Source organism: Cydia pomonella, chromosome 23 (assembly GCF_033807575.1).
Source record: "Cydia pomonella isolate Wapato2018A chromosome 23, ilCydPomo1, whole genome shotgun sequence".
Lineage (NCBI taxonomy): Eukaryota > Metazoa > Arthropoda > Insecta > Lepidoptera > Tortricidae > Cydia > Cydia pomonella.
Window position 1 is genome coordinate 12,830,457 of NC_084725.1, and position 19,117 is coordinate 12,849,573.

General features: G+C 39.2%; 1 protein-coding gene across 3 annotated transcripts in view; it reads right to left on the reverse strand.

The window, feature by feature from the left end:
• LOC133530602 (fibrillin-1-like) overlaps nucleotides 1-19,117 on the reverse strand; it is a 41,041-nt gene that overhangs the window by 13,360 nt on the left and 8,564 nt on the right. For all 3 annotated transcript variants that reach the window (XM_061868578.1, XM_061868577.1, XM_061868576.1), the window contains exons 2-14: nucleotides 16,102-16,273; nucleotides 14,402-14,480; nucleotides 11,835-11,957; nucleotides 11,280-11,382; nucleotides 10,189-10,322; nucleotides 9,343-9,469; nucleotides 8,752-8,913; nucleotides 7,840-8,019; nucleotides 7,237-7,386; nucleotides 6,379-6,475; nucleotides 5,648-5,700; nucleotides 5,071-5,199; nucleotides 3,926-4,069 (exon numbers count right to left, since the gene is read on the reverse strand). In XM_061868578.1, coding sequence (XP_061724562.1) covers nucleotides 3,926-4,069; nucleotides 5,071-5,199; nucleotides 5,648-5,700; nucleotides 6,379-6,475; nucleotides 7,237-7,386; nucleotides 7,840-8,019; nucleotides 8,752-8,913; nucleotides 9,343-9,469; nucleotides 10,189-10,322; nucleotides 11,280-11,382; nucleotides 11,835-11,957; nucleotides 14,402-14,480; nucleotides 16,102-16,273 — 1,653 coding nt within the window. The remainder of the gene's footprint in view (nucleotides 1-3,925; nucleotides 4,070-5,070; nucleotides 5,200-5,647; nucleotides 5,701-6,378; nucleotides 6,476-7,236; nucleotides 7,387-7,839; nucleotides 8,020-8,751; nucleotides 8,914-9,342; nucleotides 9,470-10,188; nucleotides 10,323-11,279; nucleotides 11,383-11,834; nucleotides 11,958-14,401; nucleotides 14,481-16,101; nucleotides 16,274-19,117) is intronic.

The following is a 19,117-nucleotide window of genomic DNA, read 5'->3' on the forward strand; positions in this document are numbered from 1 at the left end:
CTAAGTGTGAGTGCGCGCACACAGATGCGAGACGCGAGCGCCCGCTCATTGCGCGCCGTTCCGTTGACATTGCCGGCTCGCCGGCCGGAATTCATCCTGCGCTGCCCGACATAAGTTGTTTTTGATGTTATCACATAATTATTATTTTGACGACCAGTTTGGCCTAGTGGGTAGTGACCCTGCCTACGAAGCTGATGGTCCCGGACTCAAATCCTGGTAAGGGCATATATTCGTGTGATTAGCATGGATATTTGTTCCCGAGTCATGGGTGTTTTCTGTGTATTTAAGTATTTATAAATATTTATATATTATATATATCGTTGTCTAAGTACCCTCAACACAAGCCTTATTGAGCTTACTGTGGTACTTGTCAATTTGAGTAATAATGTCCTATAATATTTATTTATATTGATTATTTATTTATTATATTATACTGTATCTATTAATTAATTCAGATAAAGACTACAAAAAAGAATGATGCTTCAGTCGTCGTACCTATCCGTGACAATAAGTTGGGTGTGATCATACGATGGGGCTAAACTTGTGCCGTCTTATTGAAGAACGTATCGCAATGAAATCTGGGTAAGGTATGTTGGGATAATGCCGGACAATTTTGGGACCAATTGAGAGAACTCGCGATTTTTTTTTCTAGATCGTGTCAGATTCTTGATGTACGGAGCAAATCGTTAAATAATAACCGTAGATTCAGCCTGAATTTTGGTAATCTTCAATATATAAAGGTTTTAGTTTTGTACACGTGTAAAGATGAAACATACTTTTTTTAGGGTAACGAGTGTTTTGCCATCAAGGGGTAACATCGGATGGATGAATAAAAGTTGGTTTAAATGGAAAGAGAATAAGTTATCACAAAGAATAGGTCCGGTGTTTAGCCTTCTCCTACGTATATAAATTGCAGCCAACAATACAAATTTAAAAGTTGTCATCGAATGTTCTATTTTTCGTATTTTTGTATCCGATCTTAACCCTGATACAAAAATTTGGTAAAATTGTGGCTCTCAAACTTTGATACTTATATCATAAGGCAATTTGATAAGTAAACAATGTGTTAACAATTGCGATTTTGACGGTAAAATATTGCAATTATATATATAGTTGATATACAATCTTTTTTTTGGATAAAATGTAAGGATCGTATGCAAAAGGTAAAGTAATTGAATAAAATATATAGGAAAAGAGAGCCCTCTTGAAGCATTTTAAGGAAACTAATTTCGAAGTGCTATCTCTATTTTGTATCCGAAACTAACTATATATGTGTGCGTTAACATCTACATATGCATCCGTATGTGTAGGTACTTTCGTACTACATAATATTATGTCTACTTCGGCGGTATACATGTTAGTTTTTTGTTTGATTTCTTGTAACTTTCATAGTTTTTCTGTTTACAAGATATTAAACAAAATACTAAATTGTAAGCCACCCAAGTAGACCTAATGTTATGTAGAAATGTTTTAAAAAGAATGGAATAAAAAAAACATACTTTATAGTAATGCAAGAATATGTTTATTGCTTTCAATTTGGTATACAAGATAGTACTATAACTAGGTGTTGTAAGTACTTCAGCTTCTGATTTTGTTTGGAATTGTTCTTTTTTTTTTACCTATGTTCATCTTTGTGTACAAAGCTGCATTAGCTTCGTCTTCTGTGACTTGTGTCTCAGTCTGACCTAGAACTCTTTCATGTGCTCATAACTGACTTGCCTAGTTCTCTACTGAGCGTTTCTTCTTTGACCTTAATATCCAACTGGACGTGAATTCAAGATATTCCGGAGGTAAAGTAAGGACAGGTATAGTGTATGTTAGGATAATTCCTGGTAATTTCGTCGTCGTTCGTTAGAGGAATAATAAGTTCATATCAATCATACCTGTTTAAATTTTTTTTGACAGTAAACAACAGTTGCTAGGTAACAACATTATGAATGAAGATAAGTCTTGCTCTTGACATGCGAGGTTTATGCAACCTTCTTAATGTTGTATTCAGCCTTTAAATTTTGTCAATCTTATAGTGATATCTGGTGATGTAGTTTGCATAATCGGCAGCTTCAGCTTTACGCAAAAGTATGTTATCGGATCCCATTAATAGAAGTCACCGCCATCTTTACTAATGCTAACTACATTTCTAAGTGTTGCCCCCCTGATCGTATGTTACTATTACTTAATTCCTTTTTGAAAGTTAAAAAAAATTAAATTTTGAAACTTTTAGGTCCTGTATTTTTAATCATTTCCATATAGTATTTAAATATTCATTTTATTGCGAAAAATTGCTTATTTGCTACCTATTTTACTAGATTTTGTTATAAAATTCAACATGTAGAATCATCCCTATACAATACAAATACTATAAATACAGGTAAACAACATGCGGTCTAATCGCTAAAACGCAATCTCCAGGCAACCTTTGGGCAGCGGAAATTAAAAAAATGACATTGTCAGTAAGTAGGTGTACATACACATACATACAAAATAGACTACCTAAATCTTTTCCTTTTGATTTACCGTCGCATTGGTACTGGATAATAATAACGGTACGAAAGTGTGATCAAGAAAACAATAAATGTGATAATTAATAAGTAGGTAAATTGAAGAAAATTTAAAATTTGACATACACTGCTGTTTTTTAAATGTGTAAAGATCGTATTGCTTCTTTCCGATCTTTACCTGGAAGGGTCAAAATCGGATATTGGTCTACAGCAATCCTAGGTCTGTTTTTGATTGGATTGTTTTATAAATAAACATCTAAAACGAAATTATACATTAACACAATTACAAAAACAAACACATTTTCATCACAATACACAAAATAAATTACAGGGCGAAGATCGGATACACGAAATTTACCTTGCTCTATGTGATTGCGCATAGCACAAGCCCGATATCCCTGAGTGGCGCTGGGACACTGGCAGTCGAGGCAATGAAATGGCGTCTTACACAATGTTGCCAAGATTAAAAAATAAAGCCAAATTAGGGAGAAATGAATTTGCTACGTTCTTCACCCACATCCGGTATTATCCCAACATACCTTAATCGTTGAACCGCCGCATTTCAAAATGGCCCTTATTTTGATATCGGCTAGCCGTAATGTAATACGGCGGATTATACAATACGACTGCGATACTTATATATAAATCCCCTCGTCAATGTAATTTCATTAAATTTGCTATCTAGTGGCAAACATCAAAGTAGTTATCTTTTACTTGTGACGCACAAGTGTGAGCAATGTAAAATACTATATTTCTAAAAAAAATTGCCTACTACGTAATAAAAGAAAATGTGATTATTAAATTATAATACGAAAGGTGGTCAAATCGCAAAATGCTGTCGTTTTATTTAAAATAATGAAATAATTAGACCAGTTCCGAAAGTACCGAGAAATCCCGGATCTTTAAAACAGTACCGGTTCTGCAATCCCTAATAAGGATGTTATGCCCATCACTATTCCTTCTGTGTACGTATATTTAGAAACTGTCTCCGCCTCCAATTCGTGCGATAAGGACAACTGCAGCTCGGACCGAAATTCACTCGCAAAAAACTCAAAAATCGAGGTTTCGCTCTCGACTGTTTCCTCCTCCAAAACGCAACTAATCATTATGAAATTTTGGAAATTGCAAGAGGAAGAAATAATCTATGCCGCTATGTTTTGATTTTTTGGATATTTTTTGTCATATTTGTATACTGTGCCTTTTTTTACAGCCAATTCAATTGAGCCGTTTTTGCGATTTTCGAGGCGCTGTATCTTTCTTCAAAATAAAATAATCCAAAAAAGCAAAACATAGCGGCACAGATATTGATGATATTGATCTTATTTGAAAAAATCATTGCTCTAGGTTGAAAATCCAGGGAGGAATCAGTCGAGAGCGTTTGTATGGAAAAATCGCAACTAGGAATTCCTCTTAATGTATATTATTACCTTCGCATTGACCCGTGGAATGTTGAAGGATGTAGCCAGTACCGCAGGATGTGATACGGATGCATAGATAAGACCCAACGGTATTGTCACAGCGCTGCGACTGAGGGACGCAGTCGTGGCTTTCGGTCGCACATTCATTTACATCTGAAAGAAAAAGTAGGACGGTTATGATCTGAACTAGAACAATTGAAATGAGCTACTTCAAATCTAGACCTTATTTCATTAGAATAAGTTATATTTCAGTAAACAGATAAACTTCGACGGCTAATGTTTAGCCGCATCGGCACTTGCTTTTTAGGGTTCCGTACCCAAAGGGTAAAACGGGACCCTATTACTAAGACTCCGCAGTCCGTCCGTCCGTCCGTCCGTCTGTCACCAGGCTGTATATCATGAACCGTGATAGTTAGACAGTTGAAATTTTCACAGATGATGTGTTTCTGTTGCCGCTATAACAACAAATACTAAAAAACAGAATAAAATAGTTATTTAAGGGGCTCCCATACAACAAACGTAATTTTTTTGCCGTTTTTATATATGGTACTATGGTATTCGTGCGCGAGTCCGACTCGCACTTGGCCGGTTTTTTGGAGTTATGACCAATCAGTGTAAACCAAGTGTGTAAGTAGTTGATAAGAAAATAAAGAGGCTTTTTATTTATTTATTTATTTATGACCAATCAGAACTCCCGTGTCGTTGTAGTCGTAAACGCGTTGTAGTCCCAAGACTACAACACGTTTTTGCTGATCATTGTCTCGATACAATAAATAAAGGACATTCTTACACAGATTGACTAAGTCCCACGGTAAGCCAAGAAGGCTTGTGTTGTGGGTACTCAGACAACGATATATATAATATATAAACACTTAAATATATAGAAAACACCCATGACTCAGGAACAAACATCTATGCTCATCACATAAATAAATGCCCTTACCGGGATTCGAACCCAGGACCATCATGGTCTTAAATTAGAACAATGACTTTATTTAGAACAAGCCTTGCTAAACCATGCTCTAATCAGCAGATCAGCTGATTTCATCGGCATTCGTGTTTGTATTTCGTCTAATAATAGGCCTGGTATTGGTGGAGCCGTAAGATCCAAACCCACAGTAATCTAAACTTTATGTCGTTGCAATAAGACTTACCAACGCATGCTCCAGTTAACAGATCAGCTTCGAAGCCCTGCTTGCATCGGCACTCATGACTGCCGTTTGTGTTGTGACAAGTTTGGTACTGGTCGCAAAGATGGGTGCCTTCCAAACATTCGTCGATATCTGTAAAACGAAAGAGGATCTGCTATGCATATGGTGCCGGAGGTCTACTCCAAACCTCAACTATAAAATCAATCAATCACTCGATGAGCAAGAGCATTAGAGATGTAAATAGATGAACAAGTGTAGAAAACTGTTTGCGGTCCAGACTAGTATGGATCTGACAAATTCGCCGGAACTTTCAACCGATCATATACTGGATGGATATTGAATGTTATTCGGGGTGCATTGGCCAGATGTGGACGAACCTTAAGATACTTATAATGAAAAGTTAAGAATTTATGTACCTACTATATTCATCTATCTCTGTGGAAAGACATCTTACTTTTTTAGTAAATCGATGTCTTTCAATATTTATAGGGTTTTTGCAATTTGTATGGTAAAATCACCGTAAGTATTACATACCTGTTACATCTATGGTCTAAGTATATATTAACAAAGATTTAATTACCTTCGCAAATGCTAGTTCCTCTTCTAAGTCGCATACCATCGGGACATTGGTTTCTGAAAGAAAGAGAAAAAAAACAAACAAATATAGGGGCGCCACAATCTGATATTCAAGTTATATTCAATAACAATAATTGAAAATCCTTTACCTACACTCCTATATGAAACAACTAGTACCTACTACATATTTCTGTCTCTCGAGAATACTGCCGAAATATACTTATCTTATCCTATGATTTTCAGAGGCCCTTGCGGATACACTGTGATCCATAGATATTTTCGACCATCTCCATGTGCCGGATGATGGAGTTCATGGGTAGCATTTTGAATTCCTTTGGCTCCAGATAGCCTGCTCCTAAGTCCTTCATTCTTTGCCTGGCGATGGCGTGACATTCAGACATGAGGTCTTTTATTGTATCTTCCTCTTCGCCACACTTTCGACAATCGGTGTTGTCAGAGTGCCCCATTTTGGCCAAAACTGCTTTGATAACGTAATGGCCAGTAAACACCCCTGTTATAATTTGGAGTTGTCTTTTGCATATTTTTCCATAGCTTTTTGCTCCAGCCTGAGTCTACTTTTTGCATAAAGAGTTTTGATTGCTTTAGATCCGTCAGACTGTCCCATTCTTTTTGATTTTTGTACGATCTGTCTTAGTACGATCTACATACACACACTAAATGTATCGTTTTATTCAAACTGCAGGAGTAAGAATCTGGTAAGTAAATAGAACTCACTTTCTCCGGTCCCGTTTCTGCTGGCACGTATACTGTCCCAATAGATTAGTACACGTCAGATCTCCGCACAGCTCCTCGTCTTCGCATTCATTGATATCTGCAAATAATTTGTTAATGAGTTGTCAAAGAGGCTTCTGGTGACCAGAGAGCTGGCCAATATTTTGCTCAGCGGATCAACATTGCCATCCAGCGGGGCAATGCGGCCAGCCTTCTGGGCACCCTACCGAGCGACTCCGACTTAGGCCAAGTTTTGAATTTAAGTGTTTTTATTATATTTTACATACTTGGTTTTTGTTGTGTCAAAAATATAATTAATTAATTTGTTCATTCGTTTACATCCGATCATGTCTTAAGCTTATCAGGAACGTCAAGAAATTCACACTTGAACCTCAAACATCGATTCTGGATCGAAGTTTCAGAAGGATAATTAGTGGCGTGACCAGGCTTTAAAAACATTGATTCAATTCCAGGCAAACCTAAGTCTTCCTAAGCTACCTACAATATATGTTACTCTCCGAAGGCCGCAAAAATATGTGACACACTCTTATGGCTCTACAAATAAGATCGTGTCAGATATTTTTGCGTCCTTCGTTGTGTAACATATTACTGCATGCTACTATTCTATATACTACTATTCTTGCCGCTTTTTCGTTTGTTCCACAGGATTCCAGGGTATACTTTATGACAACTAGAAATTTGGGAACGATATCCAAAAATAAATTAGTTGAAACGGCAGGGATCTGGTCGCGATACACCGCAACGATTGGCATTGATTAGAGGAGTTACACACATTGTTTCTAGGATTCTAGGATTAGGATTACCTAACCGTAAAACGGTATCTTGACACTCTTATATTACCTTCACACATGTTAGTCCTAGGATCAATCTTGAAACCTGGTGGGCAGTATTTGGAAGCCTGGTCCTGGCAGTAGAAGGAGCCATGAGTGTTGATGCAAAATTGGGAGAGATGGTTGCAATCGTCTTTTTGTTCCGCACATTCGTCCACGTCTGAAAAAGAGCTGTTCATGTAATCACTATTTTTAATGCTGATAGTTACAAAGATATTTTATAATGAACTCCGGCGTGACGCGATAAGTAGGTGTGCGTTCCGCGAGCCGTCATTTCGATTCTGACCGTCCTCCCGTGGACCTGCCCCAGTCCCCGTCGCTGGCCAACCGGTCCGGTGACATGACAGTGGACGTCATCGCTGTTGCTCTGGAGTTAATTTGATGCGGCGGCGGTATTGTCGCAAACACTTTCATTTTAGATCTAAATGTTATGAACTGTCGGATTTTATTGTATCTAAAGAATTTCGGACACGTGAAAGTGACATGTTACGCTAGGCCATTTTCGGAGTACAATAAAAGCTGACGGGAATATTTACGCCCAGCGAAAGAGACTTGGTTTATCCAAGAAAATATTGGGAGTAAAATATTAGCCGCTATAACCCAAGAGCCTTACCATCGCACTCCTCATTCATGCCAGTCTTGAACCCAGTGGGGCACCTCTCTTCTACAACCCTAGGTCTGTTGGCCAGGTTCGCCGGGTCTCCCGACACGCCGTCGCATTTGTACCCCCCTATCGTGTTCTCGCAGAGATACGACGGACAGGGAGGGTTCGGGAGGAGGCATTCGTTGACGTCTGAAATAGAAAGTTCATACCGTTAACTATCAATTCGTTAACCTTAGGCCTGGGTCTCCTCATCACTCTTGACAGAGTGGTCGCAGTTATATGATGACTTGATGAGACTTATCTATTGTGGATAATGCAGCTCTCGCAATGCGCGTCTACTTGCCACGATCTTCAACATTAGAAGAACATTGGACTTCAGTGGTGTACGTGTGTGTCTCAGCTTTTAGCAGTCTGTCTAACGCGTTGGTGATCGACTTCAAGACATCTCTCAGTCGTTCTTGGACGTCCGAAGTATTCTCAATCAATTTTGTATGGGTCTTTTAGACGCGCCGTCCATGTTTTGTATAGGCATAAGATCCACCAAAGGTCGGGTAAGTGTTATACTTGAATGATGGAGATAAAATAAAAGTATCTAGCTTTTAAGCTCAAAGTACAGTCCCAATCTGAAGGAAAATGAACCTATGTGGATATATAGTGCGGAAAAAAATAATGGGCCCTGAAGGGAAAGTACCTCAAAATCTTAAGTTAGCTCATTTTACTTTCTTTTATTTTTAAAAAGAAACAAAACTGCATACAAAGATTTTTTCAATTCGCTTCTCTCGTCCAGGAATCGAACCGACTACTTTTATGGTTTTAAGGCACTTTCCCTCCAGGGCTTCATTTTTCGACACTGTATACGCTGACAGCAGTAGATCAGTCTACGAATTGTGGTTTATTTAGGTAACTGTCATTGACACTTACCATCACAAGCAAAGTTCACCAGATTCCTAGTGAACCCTGGAGGGCACTGTCCCTTCTCAGCAGCATGGTTCTTCACGGGAATACACTTGTAGGAGCCGTGGACGTTGTAACACTTCGTGCCGGGCAGGCACACTGGCGGGTCATGCGTACACTCGTCTATATCTGGAATAAAGATTAATAAGTCCTAAACCATTGGGACTTGTAAAAGAAAGATCTTCGTCGAAGTTTTTCATTTTGTTGTTGTTTTTGTGTATCATGCTACATTGGTTGCTTCAAGCCCAACCCAAACCAGGGCTTAGATTGGCGAAAGCGATTGTGGTTCAAAGGTCGCAATCGCTTTCACGCCAGGGTACTTAGCCAACATGCAAATCGCTTGCTCTTCCATATTAGTGCAACAGTGACAGTTGCGTTTCGTTCACTGCAGAGCGTAAACGATAGGCATGTTGACTACGTACCCTGGGCTCATTTAGTGAGGACTAGCAAAAATTTATTGCCTGTGCCAGTTCCTAGGATAATGTTACCAAAAGAGGAGCTGAGTCTCCTTTAGGATACAAGCGAAAGCGGACAAAATAACCAATTAGGTACACCTACCTTGACAACTCTTCCCATCCGCCATCAGCTCGTACCCCCGTTTACACGAGCACTGGACGTCAGCTCCGCCGTTATCGTAGCACTTATGCTGGCAGGGATTACGGGGTTTGCAGCGATTTTTCGTTACCTGCGAGTATGGTCAAGTTTTAATGAGTTAAAGTTAAAAAAATCTTTGATTCCTAGAAGTAATACTGAATATTCCGCACTAACTAAGATGTGTGAATGTCACGCCCTCGCCAGACAAAGAATGAAGGATTTCGGAGCAGGCTATCTGGATCTGTTTACTGGAACCAAAGGAATTCAAAAAGCTACCCATGAGCTCCATCATCCGACATATAGAGATGATTGGAAAAGCTCTTGAGTAGCTGACGGATCTTTCCTAAGGGGACAACCACACAAAAGATCCCTATGGGTCGAAGTGTATCCGCAAGGGCCCCCGAAAATCACAAGTTAAGATAAGAAGGTCGTGGGGGCAAGGCAGCCGGTATAAACATTGACTTGAAAATTAAAATGTCAAAATCGTTTATTGCATATAACATAGCCGGTTTAGGTGTTCTTAAATATAAGGCTGTTCATGTGACCCCCTTTTTGGACACGGCAACATACAGACTTTACCTATTATTTACATATATGTCTAATAATTAATTCATTATTTCATCAAGATGTGAAAACTAGAAAACTAATTCCTACGCTAATTCTCGGGATAAATTGCCAAGCGGACCCCAGGCTCCCATGCGCCGTGGCAAAATGCCGGGAGTTGTCTCGCATTAGCGAGGAAGAACCAGATTTTAAGACCTGGTCAAAGGGCTATTGTGGGACCTTCATTTCAACAGAATGTCAACATACCTCCTTGCAGTTCTTCCCATCAGGCATGAGCTTATATCCTGGGTTACACTCGCATTTATATGAGCCCGGTACTGGGATACAGTGATGCGCGCACAGCTCATTCGGGGCATACTCTTCACACAGCGAGGATACCTCTGGACAACACAATTGACGCGATACAATTATTAAGTACGCTTCTGGATTTCTTCAAAAGTGGGAAAGCAAATCCTTATTTTTTTTCTCAACAGCGATAATTTATTGCGTGACATATAAGATGATAATTTAACGACATGTAATTACACATTTAAAAAAATATTTCGGCTTCTGTACGGTCGAGTTCCCAAACATCTTTACAAGCCAAAATTCCAGGAATATATTTACGCGACCTTATTGTCAGTGCCTTAGAGGCCTGTCTATGACTTCTCTATAGGTAGAGAAATCATACCAAACAACGAAAGTGTCGCATCGCAACCTGTACCACGCGACCAAAACGCCATAAGCGCCGTAATATTCATGGCGCTTACGCGTTTAGGTCGCTAGATCCACGCTCTGCTTCTATGGTTGCAGAACAACAACTTATGGCGCAAAATACTGGTTCTATACGTAGTCGAACGAGCGAGCAGATTGCAGCGAAGTTCTTACATGGAACTTGAAACAGTGCTGGCTAGGGACACGTCCTGGCATTTCAATTATTTTAAGGAACTATCAGACGATAGTTTGATGGACAATCACTTAAGAGAATGTGTTCTAATTTACATGATATTAGGTAAACGTGTAGCTGAGGCTAGTAATTAAATTATGAGCAGGCTCGATCACATGGTCATGGAGCTAGAAGAGGCTAGAAAGCCCAAAAGCTATTTGTGAGGGGTCCCGCTATTCTGGTCACCTCCTTTTCAAGAAAATATGAGTGGCCATATCAGAGACAACAACCACTCATATTTTCAAGAAAATATGAGTGGTTGTTGATACATTTATAGGGACTGTGAGTTCCCAGTTCGGGGCGAACTTCTAGTAATAATAGTTCAATGGTAATTAGGTATATAAAGGACTAAGTGACTGTGGGATTGTTCAGGTGTCTACTAGGCTATGAGCTAAAGTAAGTCCTGATTTACCTTTTGATGAAGGTAAAGCGGGGTACACATGATGCGCGGGTTTCCCCACGGTGGTGTGGTTCAAGGGTTCTATGTGCAACTTCTTGTTGTGATCAACGGTTTTCTGAAAGTGTACAAAAAGGTTTATTTAAATTTTTCATATTATCTTATTTTAACTTTACTTTAAAGTTAAGGTTTTTGTCGCCAATTTTCGACATCCGTTAGTTGGTGATCGATTGCTTATGGCGACCAACAACTTTCGTAAAAGAGTTGATATGCAGTGGTTATTACCATGGTGCATGAAACAGTACGTCTATTTTTTCGAGATATAACCTTAATTTTCAAATTTTTGAGTTATAAAGGTAAAAATTGTACTGAATTAGAGTGAAGGGAATCATTCATTACTTCGTCATAACGAGGTTAAATATTTCAAATTATATTTCATGGGAATAGCGTTATATTTCATGTTAACGCGGATTTAACCGTATCGAGCTTCAAGTTATCGAGGTTCCACTGTATATACATCCAAGTCCAGGTGGGAAACTTACATAGGCTTACTGTAAAAACATATATTACCACACAACACTGCTTAAAAGCGTCTCCAGAAAGCAGCTGGTCCGGGCTTTCTCCTTCTGGGGCAGTGCAGGAGTTCCCACTCCCAGCAGCTTCTATCCCTCTCTTGCACTCACTGCAGCATGACTAGGAAAGAGATAAAATACCATTAAAAAAATCTGATAATGTGCACCGAAGTTGACTGGAATTTTATAATACCTAAAGGGATCGTGCGCGTTAGGTCTGCCATCTTGTGACCTGAATCGGAAACATAAACATGTACATTGACACTTCACGTCAAAGTAAGTGCTGCCATCTACCGTTCTCGTACGTTTTCTTGTGCATAGTAGATTCTGCCATCTTGTGGGCTACATTGGAAGCATAAACTTCACATTTACACCTCGCGCCAAAAATCTGACGTTTCCTGAGCTGCCCCCTACAGTTTACGCACTCTCTCTGAACATCTGAGCCGATTTTGTTGAATGAATTGTCAATCTATTTGTCAGTGACAATTATACAGCTGGTACAATTTTATCAGCCATTAAAAAAAGAATTATAGGTACGAAATAAATCCTTCATCATTAACATCTTCCTCGCGTTGTCCCGGCATTTTTCCACGGCTCATGGGAGCCTGGGGTCCGCTTGGCAATTAATCCCAAAAATTGGCGTAGACACTAGTTTTTACGAAAGCGACTGCCACCGGACCTTCCAACCCAGAGGGTAAACTAGGCTTTATTGGGATTAGTCCGGTTTCCTCGCGATGTTTTCCTTCACTGAAAAGCGGCTGGTAAATATGAAATGATATTTCGTGCATAAGTTCCGAAAAACTCATGGGTACGAGCCAGGGTTTGATCCCGCGATATCCGGAATGCAAGTCACACGCTCTTACCGCTAGGCCACCAGCACCAGCGCTTCGACAAATTAAATCCTACAATGGATTTAAATTGGTCTATTATTAATTTATTACAGTAGTGGCAGCCTGGTTCCATTTTTATCACTTGTCACTATGCCCGTCACTTTCGCACTTACATACTTGTCAGAACGTGACAGACATGGTGACAAATGATAAAGAGCCAACCATCTTAGCCCTACAGGACATAGAAGTTTTCGTGGCAAAATAAAGTGATTGACAAAATCAAATATCGACATGTCTATTATCGATGTTGCCTTAGCGTTATAGATATTTTTAACATTGTATAAAAAGATAGCTACCGCGAAATACACAACACATTCGATATCTTCTTTCATGTACCCATCGGTAGTTTTCTTATTTTTTGACACTGTATTCTACAGTTAACGTTTTTATTTTTCAATACTTAATATATGTGTTCGATATACACCTCAAATTAAGCTCTTCTGATGAAGAATGAAGAACTCCAGGATAGTACTATCGTAATTTTTTTAATTAACTTAATAAGTTTTTGATAATATATAAAATATATAAAATATGTGTAGCCGCTTCGGCTGTACGGTGCAGTCTAATTTAGGTACACGGAGCGGGGAGCCGTGACGTATGTGTGTGACGTCATGTGTCGTCAACCAGTCTTAATATGTAATAAAGAAATTATGGTCGGATTTGTAATTGATTTGCATTCTTGAAATTTCCCGGCAAAATACAGCAAGTAGAATTTACATCTTTTAATTATTAATCTATGACTTATCGATGTTATTATTTGTCGATGTTTCATTTTCTCAAGCACTCGTTTTTGCCACAAAAACTTCTATGTCTGATTATTACTTGTTTAATCCGAGATAATGCAACATTTACGTTACAATATAGTACAATATCGATGTTGACACTGACATAATTTACCACAGCACTAACCTCAACATTCTCATAATATTGTCAACACAACTTGCTCATGACAAAATGTCTTATCGTAATAAAACAATTTGTCTCTTAGACCCTTTCCTATATCAGAACGTTATCTAGTGATAAGCATTCCTAATTACCTAGTATCATGTTTAGCTAACCGATACTAGAATACGAGAATGTTAGGTAATTGGGTTAATTTAATTAGGTAACTGTAATTTCGATTTGATAAGATCTAAGTGCTTATAACGAGATTGCATGGGAATGGGTTAGGGTCGGCAAAGCACATGTAACTCCTCTGGAGTTGCAGGCGTACATAGGCTACGGAGACTGCTTACCATCAGGCGGGGCGTATGCCTGATTGCCACCGACGTAGTATTAAATAAAAGTGTATTGACCATTGACCTATATCTAAGGAGGAGCCTTATGGGCAATAGTATTGACCAAGCTAACGCTGGATTCTTAGTAATAGGATCCATTACTAAGAATTCACTGTCCCTCCGTATGTCTGTCTGTCTGTCTGTCTGTCGGTCTGTCTGTCTGTGTGTCGGTCAGACAGTGGAAATTTTCAGAGATAATGTATTTATATTGCCGCTATAACAACAAATACTAAAAACTGAATAAAATAAATATTTAAGTGGGGCTCGCATACAACAAACGTGATTTTTTTGAAACTGCAACGCTTACCAAGGCATTCTGCTTATCATTGCTTTTGCTTCTAGTTTTAAATCAAATGCTTTGCTCATTGCAGGATTGCGTTGTGTGTTAATGGCCTTACCTGTACTGTCTCAATGGTCCCGTCACAATTTTGTTCATTGGTTGCAACATCTACACCTGTGTCACACTCTTTCTTCTTCCTGAAAGTAGCAAGATGAAGGTTAAGAATCAACACTCACACTTTACAGAAAACCGCGGCCAAATAACACTAGACCATACTCATAGTCTTGTGTTCCTGCCGGTGCACGGCAGCAACTCAACGAGGGTGCAGTGTTAGGGTCAGCAACGCGCACGTAACTCCTCTGGAATTTCAGACGTACATAGGCTACGGAGACTGCTTACCATCAGGCGGGCCGTATGCTTGTTTGCCACCGACGTAGTATAAAAAAACTCACAGTGCATTTTCCTTTTGGAACATTTCCATCACAAATACAACACTACATGTACCCAACATGTTGTTATAGCTGCGGTTTCTATCACCCATCGGAACGTTAACATCAGGAACACAAATCGGAATAAATGTCATAAACTAAGAAAAAGTGACCAAGGCTTCCAGTGCCTAGGGCTGGAATCAAACCAGCGTCAAAAATACTTTAATTTTTTCTAATAGTGCCAGCGCCATCTCTCTCGCTAGCCTGGAATCACCTGAGTTGATTTGGTTAGGAGATCAAACCATAGTGACCTTAGGAATGGCCAGGGGGCGCCACACTTGAAAAAAATCGACCTACGCCTCATGGCCTGGGTAGCCGAAGGGCTGAGGCAACTACAGCGATAGCAGAGGAAGCTGGTTCGATTCCAGCCCCTGGCTCTGGAAGCTTTGGTCACTTTTTCTTAGTATATGATGTATATTTCGATTTATAATTTATATAGCAGTCTTTCTACTTGAAATAACAATTTGTTCTAATAGTCTCAGGAACACAAGTTAACGCAACTCTTTTATGGCTATGGTCTCCAATAAGATGGAGGATGGAGGTCCCCATTTGACTTTACTTACTGAAAGTATTACTTGCAACGAGAATCCATGATATAGAGTCAAAATAGCCTTAAACCCTCTGCGGATATCGCGGAAGATGTATATACATTTTGTTGTTCTTGTCATCCTAAAGGAAGACTCACACTATACCGGGCCGGGGCCGGGCCGGAGCTTCCGGCGCTTTGTTTTCTATGGAAAGCACCACGTGATCACCGATCAGCCGTCATTGAAATTGACGTGTCGGCCGCCTCGCCGGATCCTCAATGGGGTGTATTAGATGCAGAGGGCTTTCATAAGCTCGTCGCTCGTATTCCTATCCTCAGCAACATCTAAGTCCAATTGTACCAAGCTCGCTATCGACGGTGCCATGAGTGTAAGACGAGACGTTACAATCCATCCGGCGTTTACCATCCAAAAGCGATGATATTATTCCCTTCTCTAAATACGGATAATGAATAAACGGGAATGGTGATAAAAACTGGATAATCACTGACGTAACCCAAATAGCTGACGTGGCTGAAACAGCCGCCAAGCTGAAGTGGAACTGGGCGGGAGACGTTTGCCGTATACCAGATGACTTGTGTGCTAAATCAACCACCAATTGGGCCCCACAAAATAGAACCCGAGATCGCGCAAACCTCGACGGCGTTGGCGAGATAACCTTGATACTTTCGACAGGAACTGGTGGGAGACAGGTCAAAATCGGGATACATGGAAAGGGTGGAGGGAGGTTTGCCCAGCAGCGGGATACTCTAGGCTCATATAAATAAATAAATAAAATCACTTACTGGAAATACTGTTTACAGCAAGCGTCCATGGCATAAATGCACAGTGGCCCTAAATCCCGTGCCACAGGTGGGGGAGCTGATGATGAGCAGTCCTCGGAAGTATGCAGTCTGGCGTAGGACGTGCCCTGGTCGCAACATAATTTCGATATTCTGGGGATATCGTCCACGAATCCTGGGAAATAAAGACGCTGACATCAGCAGCAGCACATGAAGGTATACACAGTGGGCCAATTAAACCCCACAGATTTTAAAGTTGTATTCTTCACAATTACTGGCTCCTTTACTCCTTTTTTTACTATTTTCTACTGCATGTCTGACAACCCCGATACTTACCTAGTTCCAAAAACAATTGTTATATGTGATTTTAATTGTATACATATCTTATATTATTAGACTTACTTAAATTTTGTGTGACAATCTGTAAGTTTTGTGTGACAATCTGTAAATTAAGGAAGAGCGGTGTTGCCCAATACAGGCAAATTTTGCTTACCGGGTAGCACTATCCCCTACTTTATAAACACCTGTATATTTTAGAAAAATATTTTTTTTTTTTTTTTAATTTTAATTCTTGAAATTTAGAGAATAAAATGTCATTGATCTGGTTTTAGAGATTATGAAATTTTTTGAGAAAATTTGCTTCTATTATAACTTAGTGAAAATCTTTTTAGCTATAACGCTGCCACTATGTGACTTGGTTTAGATAATACCTGCTGACAGACATTTAAGTTTTAAAGTAAACTTGCAATTTTTATCTGTACCCCTAGTGTAAATTTTATCGACATCATAACGTGACGAACGCGTTTGCGTTAAGTCTCATTTTGTATAGGATTTTGAGTTTCCAAAACGTCCCGCTTGGCGCGCTCTTTCTAAATCCAATACAAAATGAGACTAAACGCAAACGCGTACGTCACGTTTCAAAATCGAATTTATTTACACTAGGGGTACTTTAATTAAAAAAAAAACTTATTCGTTGTTTTTTTTTTCATCCAGGTGTAAAAATAAATAACGTGTCGTGTGAAGAATTCGCAAAAAAAATAGTTAAAAATTAAAATGTGGTATTTATTGTTGTCATCTTAAATATCCCTGCACGCCAATAGTTAAGTTCATCGCAAACCACAAGACGATTATATTGAATAAACAAACATGCATCAATGTCGCATTTCTGGGTCAGTGGAATGGGAGCAGATTCTTGGGAGGAAACTTGTGCCCACGCGATATTGCAGCATATTTATGGGGAAGTTATTCTCACTCAAAATGTATGATCGGATCCTGAGTTATCTGGGAAGGTCCGACCGAGATTTGCGTCTTAAATATATTAAAAAACCGGCTAAGACCAAGTCGGGCCATGCTCAGTGTAGGATTTCGTAGTTCCCATTCTGTCATGTCAGTATCATGTACATTACAAGCATACGGGAGGGAGTACCATTGCAGCGCTTTGTACGCCTTTTTACAAAGATGAGATTTTTTTTGCAATAACTCAAATACGGCTGGGCCAATCATGTTCGCTATAGTTTTAAATGAACATTTACTGAGCTTTTGTTTCACGATTTTTTCATATTTTTTGGACCCATGGTTCAAAACATACAAAGGGGGACACATTTGTTGAAGTGAAAACTTCTTTAGCGGCGCTGTGCACTTTTTGTGATGGGGAAAAAATGTTAAACTCGCGACAAGTCACGTGTCCGACTGATTCGGCAGATTGAAAATTCGTAAGTCGGACACGAGACCTGATCGAAAAACTGTTACAATGTCATTGAAGCCAGAGACCGCCGGCGCGACTTGAATATTAACGTTGTACATTTTTAATGTTAATGATTGTAATAGTTCTGAAGTGTTAAATTATTAATGTATAATATAAATTGTCATGTTTGTGTACGATAGCGCAATAAATGAATATTGTACCTATTTTACCACTTAAACCATAGTACTTTTATACTGATAATTATAGCAATTCGTGCAAAATTATTCCCTAACCATTCCAAAATATCAAAAATGCACAACGTTAATATTCAAATTTTCACGTCAATCCGTTGTTTTTTTCTTTCGGATCGATTATTTTAGAAAATATTAACTTCATGAAAAACTAGTTTTAGGAGACCCTTATTCGTTTTGAAAACTTATCAATCGATACCCCACACTGAAAGCAAAAAAAAATAAGAAAAATATAATTTTGTATTAGGTACCCAAATTTTTTTTTTGTTTTTATTTTAACGTTCTGTCGCAATGCATTATTTATGTATCCATGCCAAATTGCAGTTTTCTAGCCCTACCGATCACGGAGAAAAGCCGCGGAAAGACGGACAGGCGGACATGAGGAAACTATACGGGTTTCTAGGTGAATACGAAACCCTAAAACGCGCGGTATCGGCAAAAATAGGTCGAGATTCTCAACTCTCTCAAGTCTCAATTCTCAAGATAGTCAACTATGCAATGATTCGACACTATTGAGTTTGAATTTTACCCAACACCTCCAAACGATGCATTGTTTGTTATTAATCAGTAAATAACATACGTCTACGTTCCAAACGAAGGTTGGAAGTGAAGCTCGTTTGATTACTACGATTACCAAACCGTGGACTAAAGACAATTAGATCATTTAATAAAGGATCTATTGAACGGAGATAGGTATGTGACCAACGGTATATACCATCGTCGACCACACCGTTAACTGTCAATTCGGAAACCTTACTGAAAATATACACCTTGTTTTTATTGGATTCCGTTAACTTCGGGGCATGAGTAAGTACGTTTAAGGAAAATAAATAGCATCGGCAAATAAATAAAAAACCGGACAAGTGCGAGTCGGACTCGCAAACCGAGGGTTCCGTACTTTTTAGTATTTGTTGTTATAGCGGCAACATAAATACATCATCTGTGAAAATTTCAACTGTCTAGCTATCACGGTTCATGAGATACAGCCTGGTGACAGACGGACGGACGGACGGACAGCGGAGTCTTAGTAATAGGGTCCCGTTTTGATACGGAGCCCTAAAAATATTTTTTTTTTAAAGTAGGT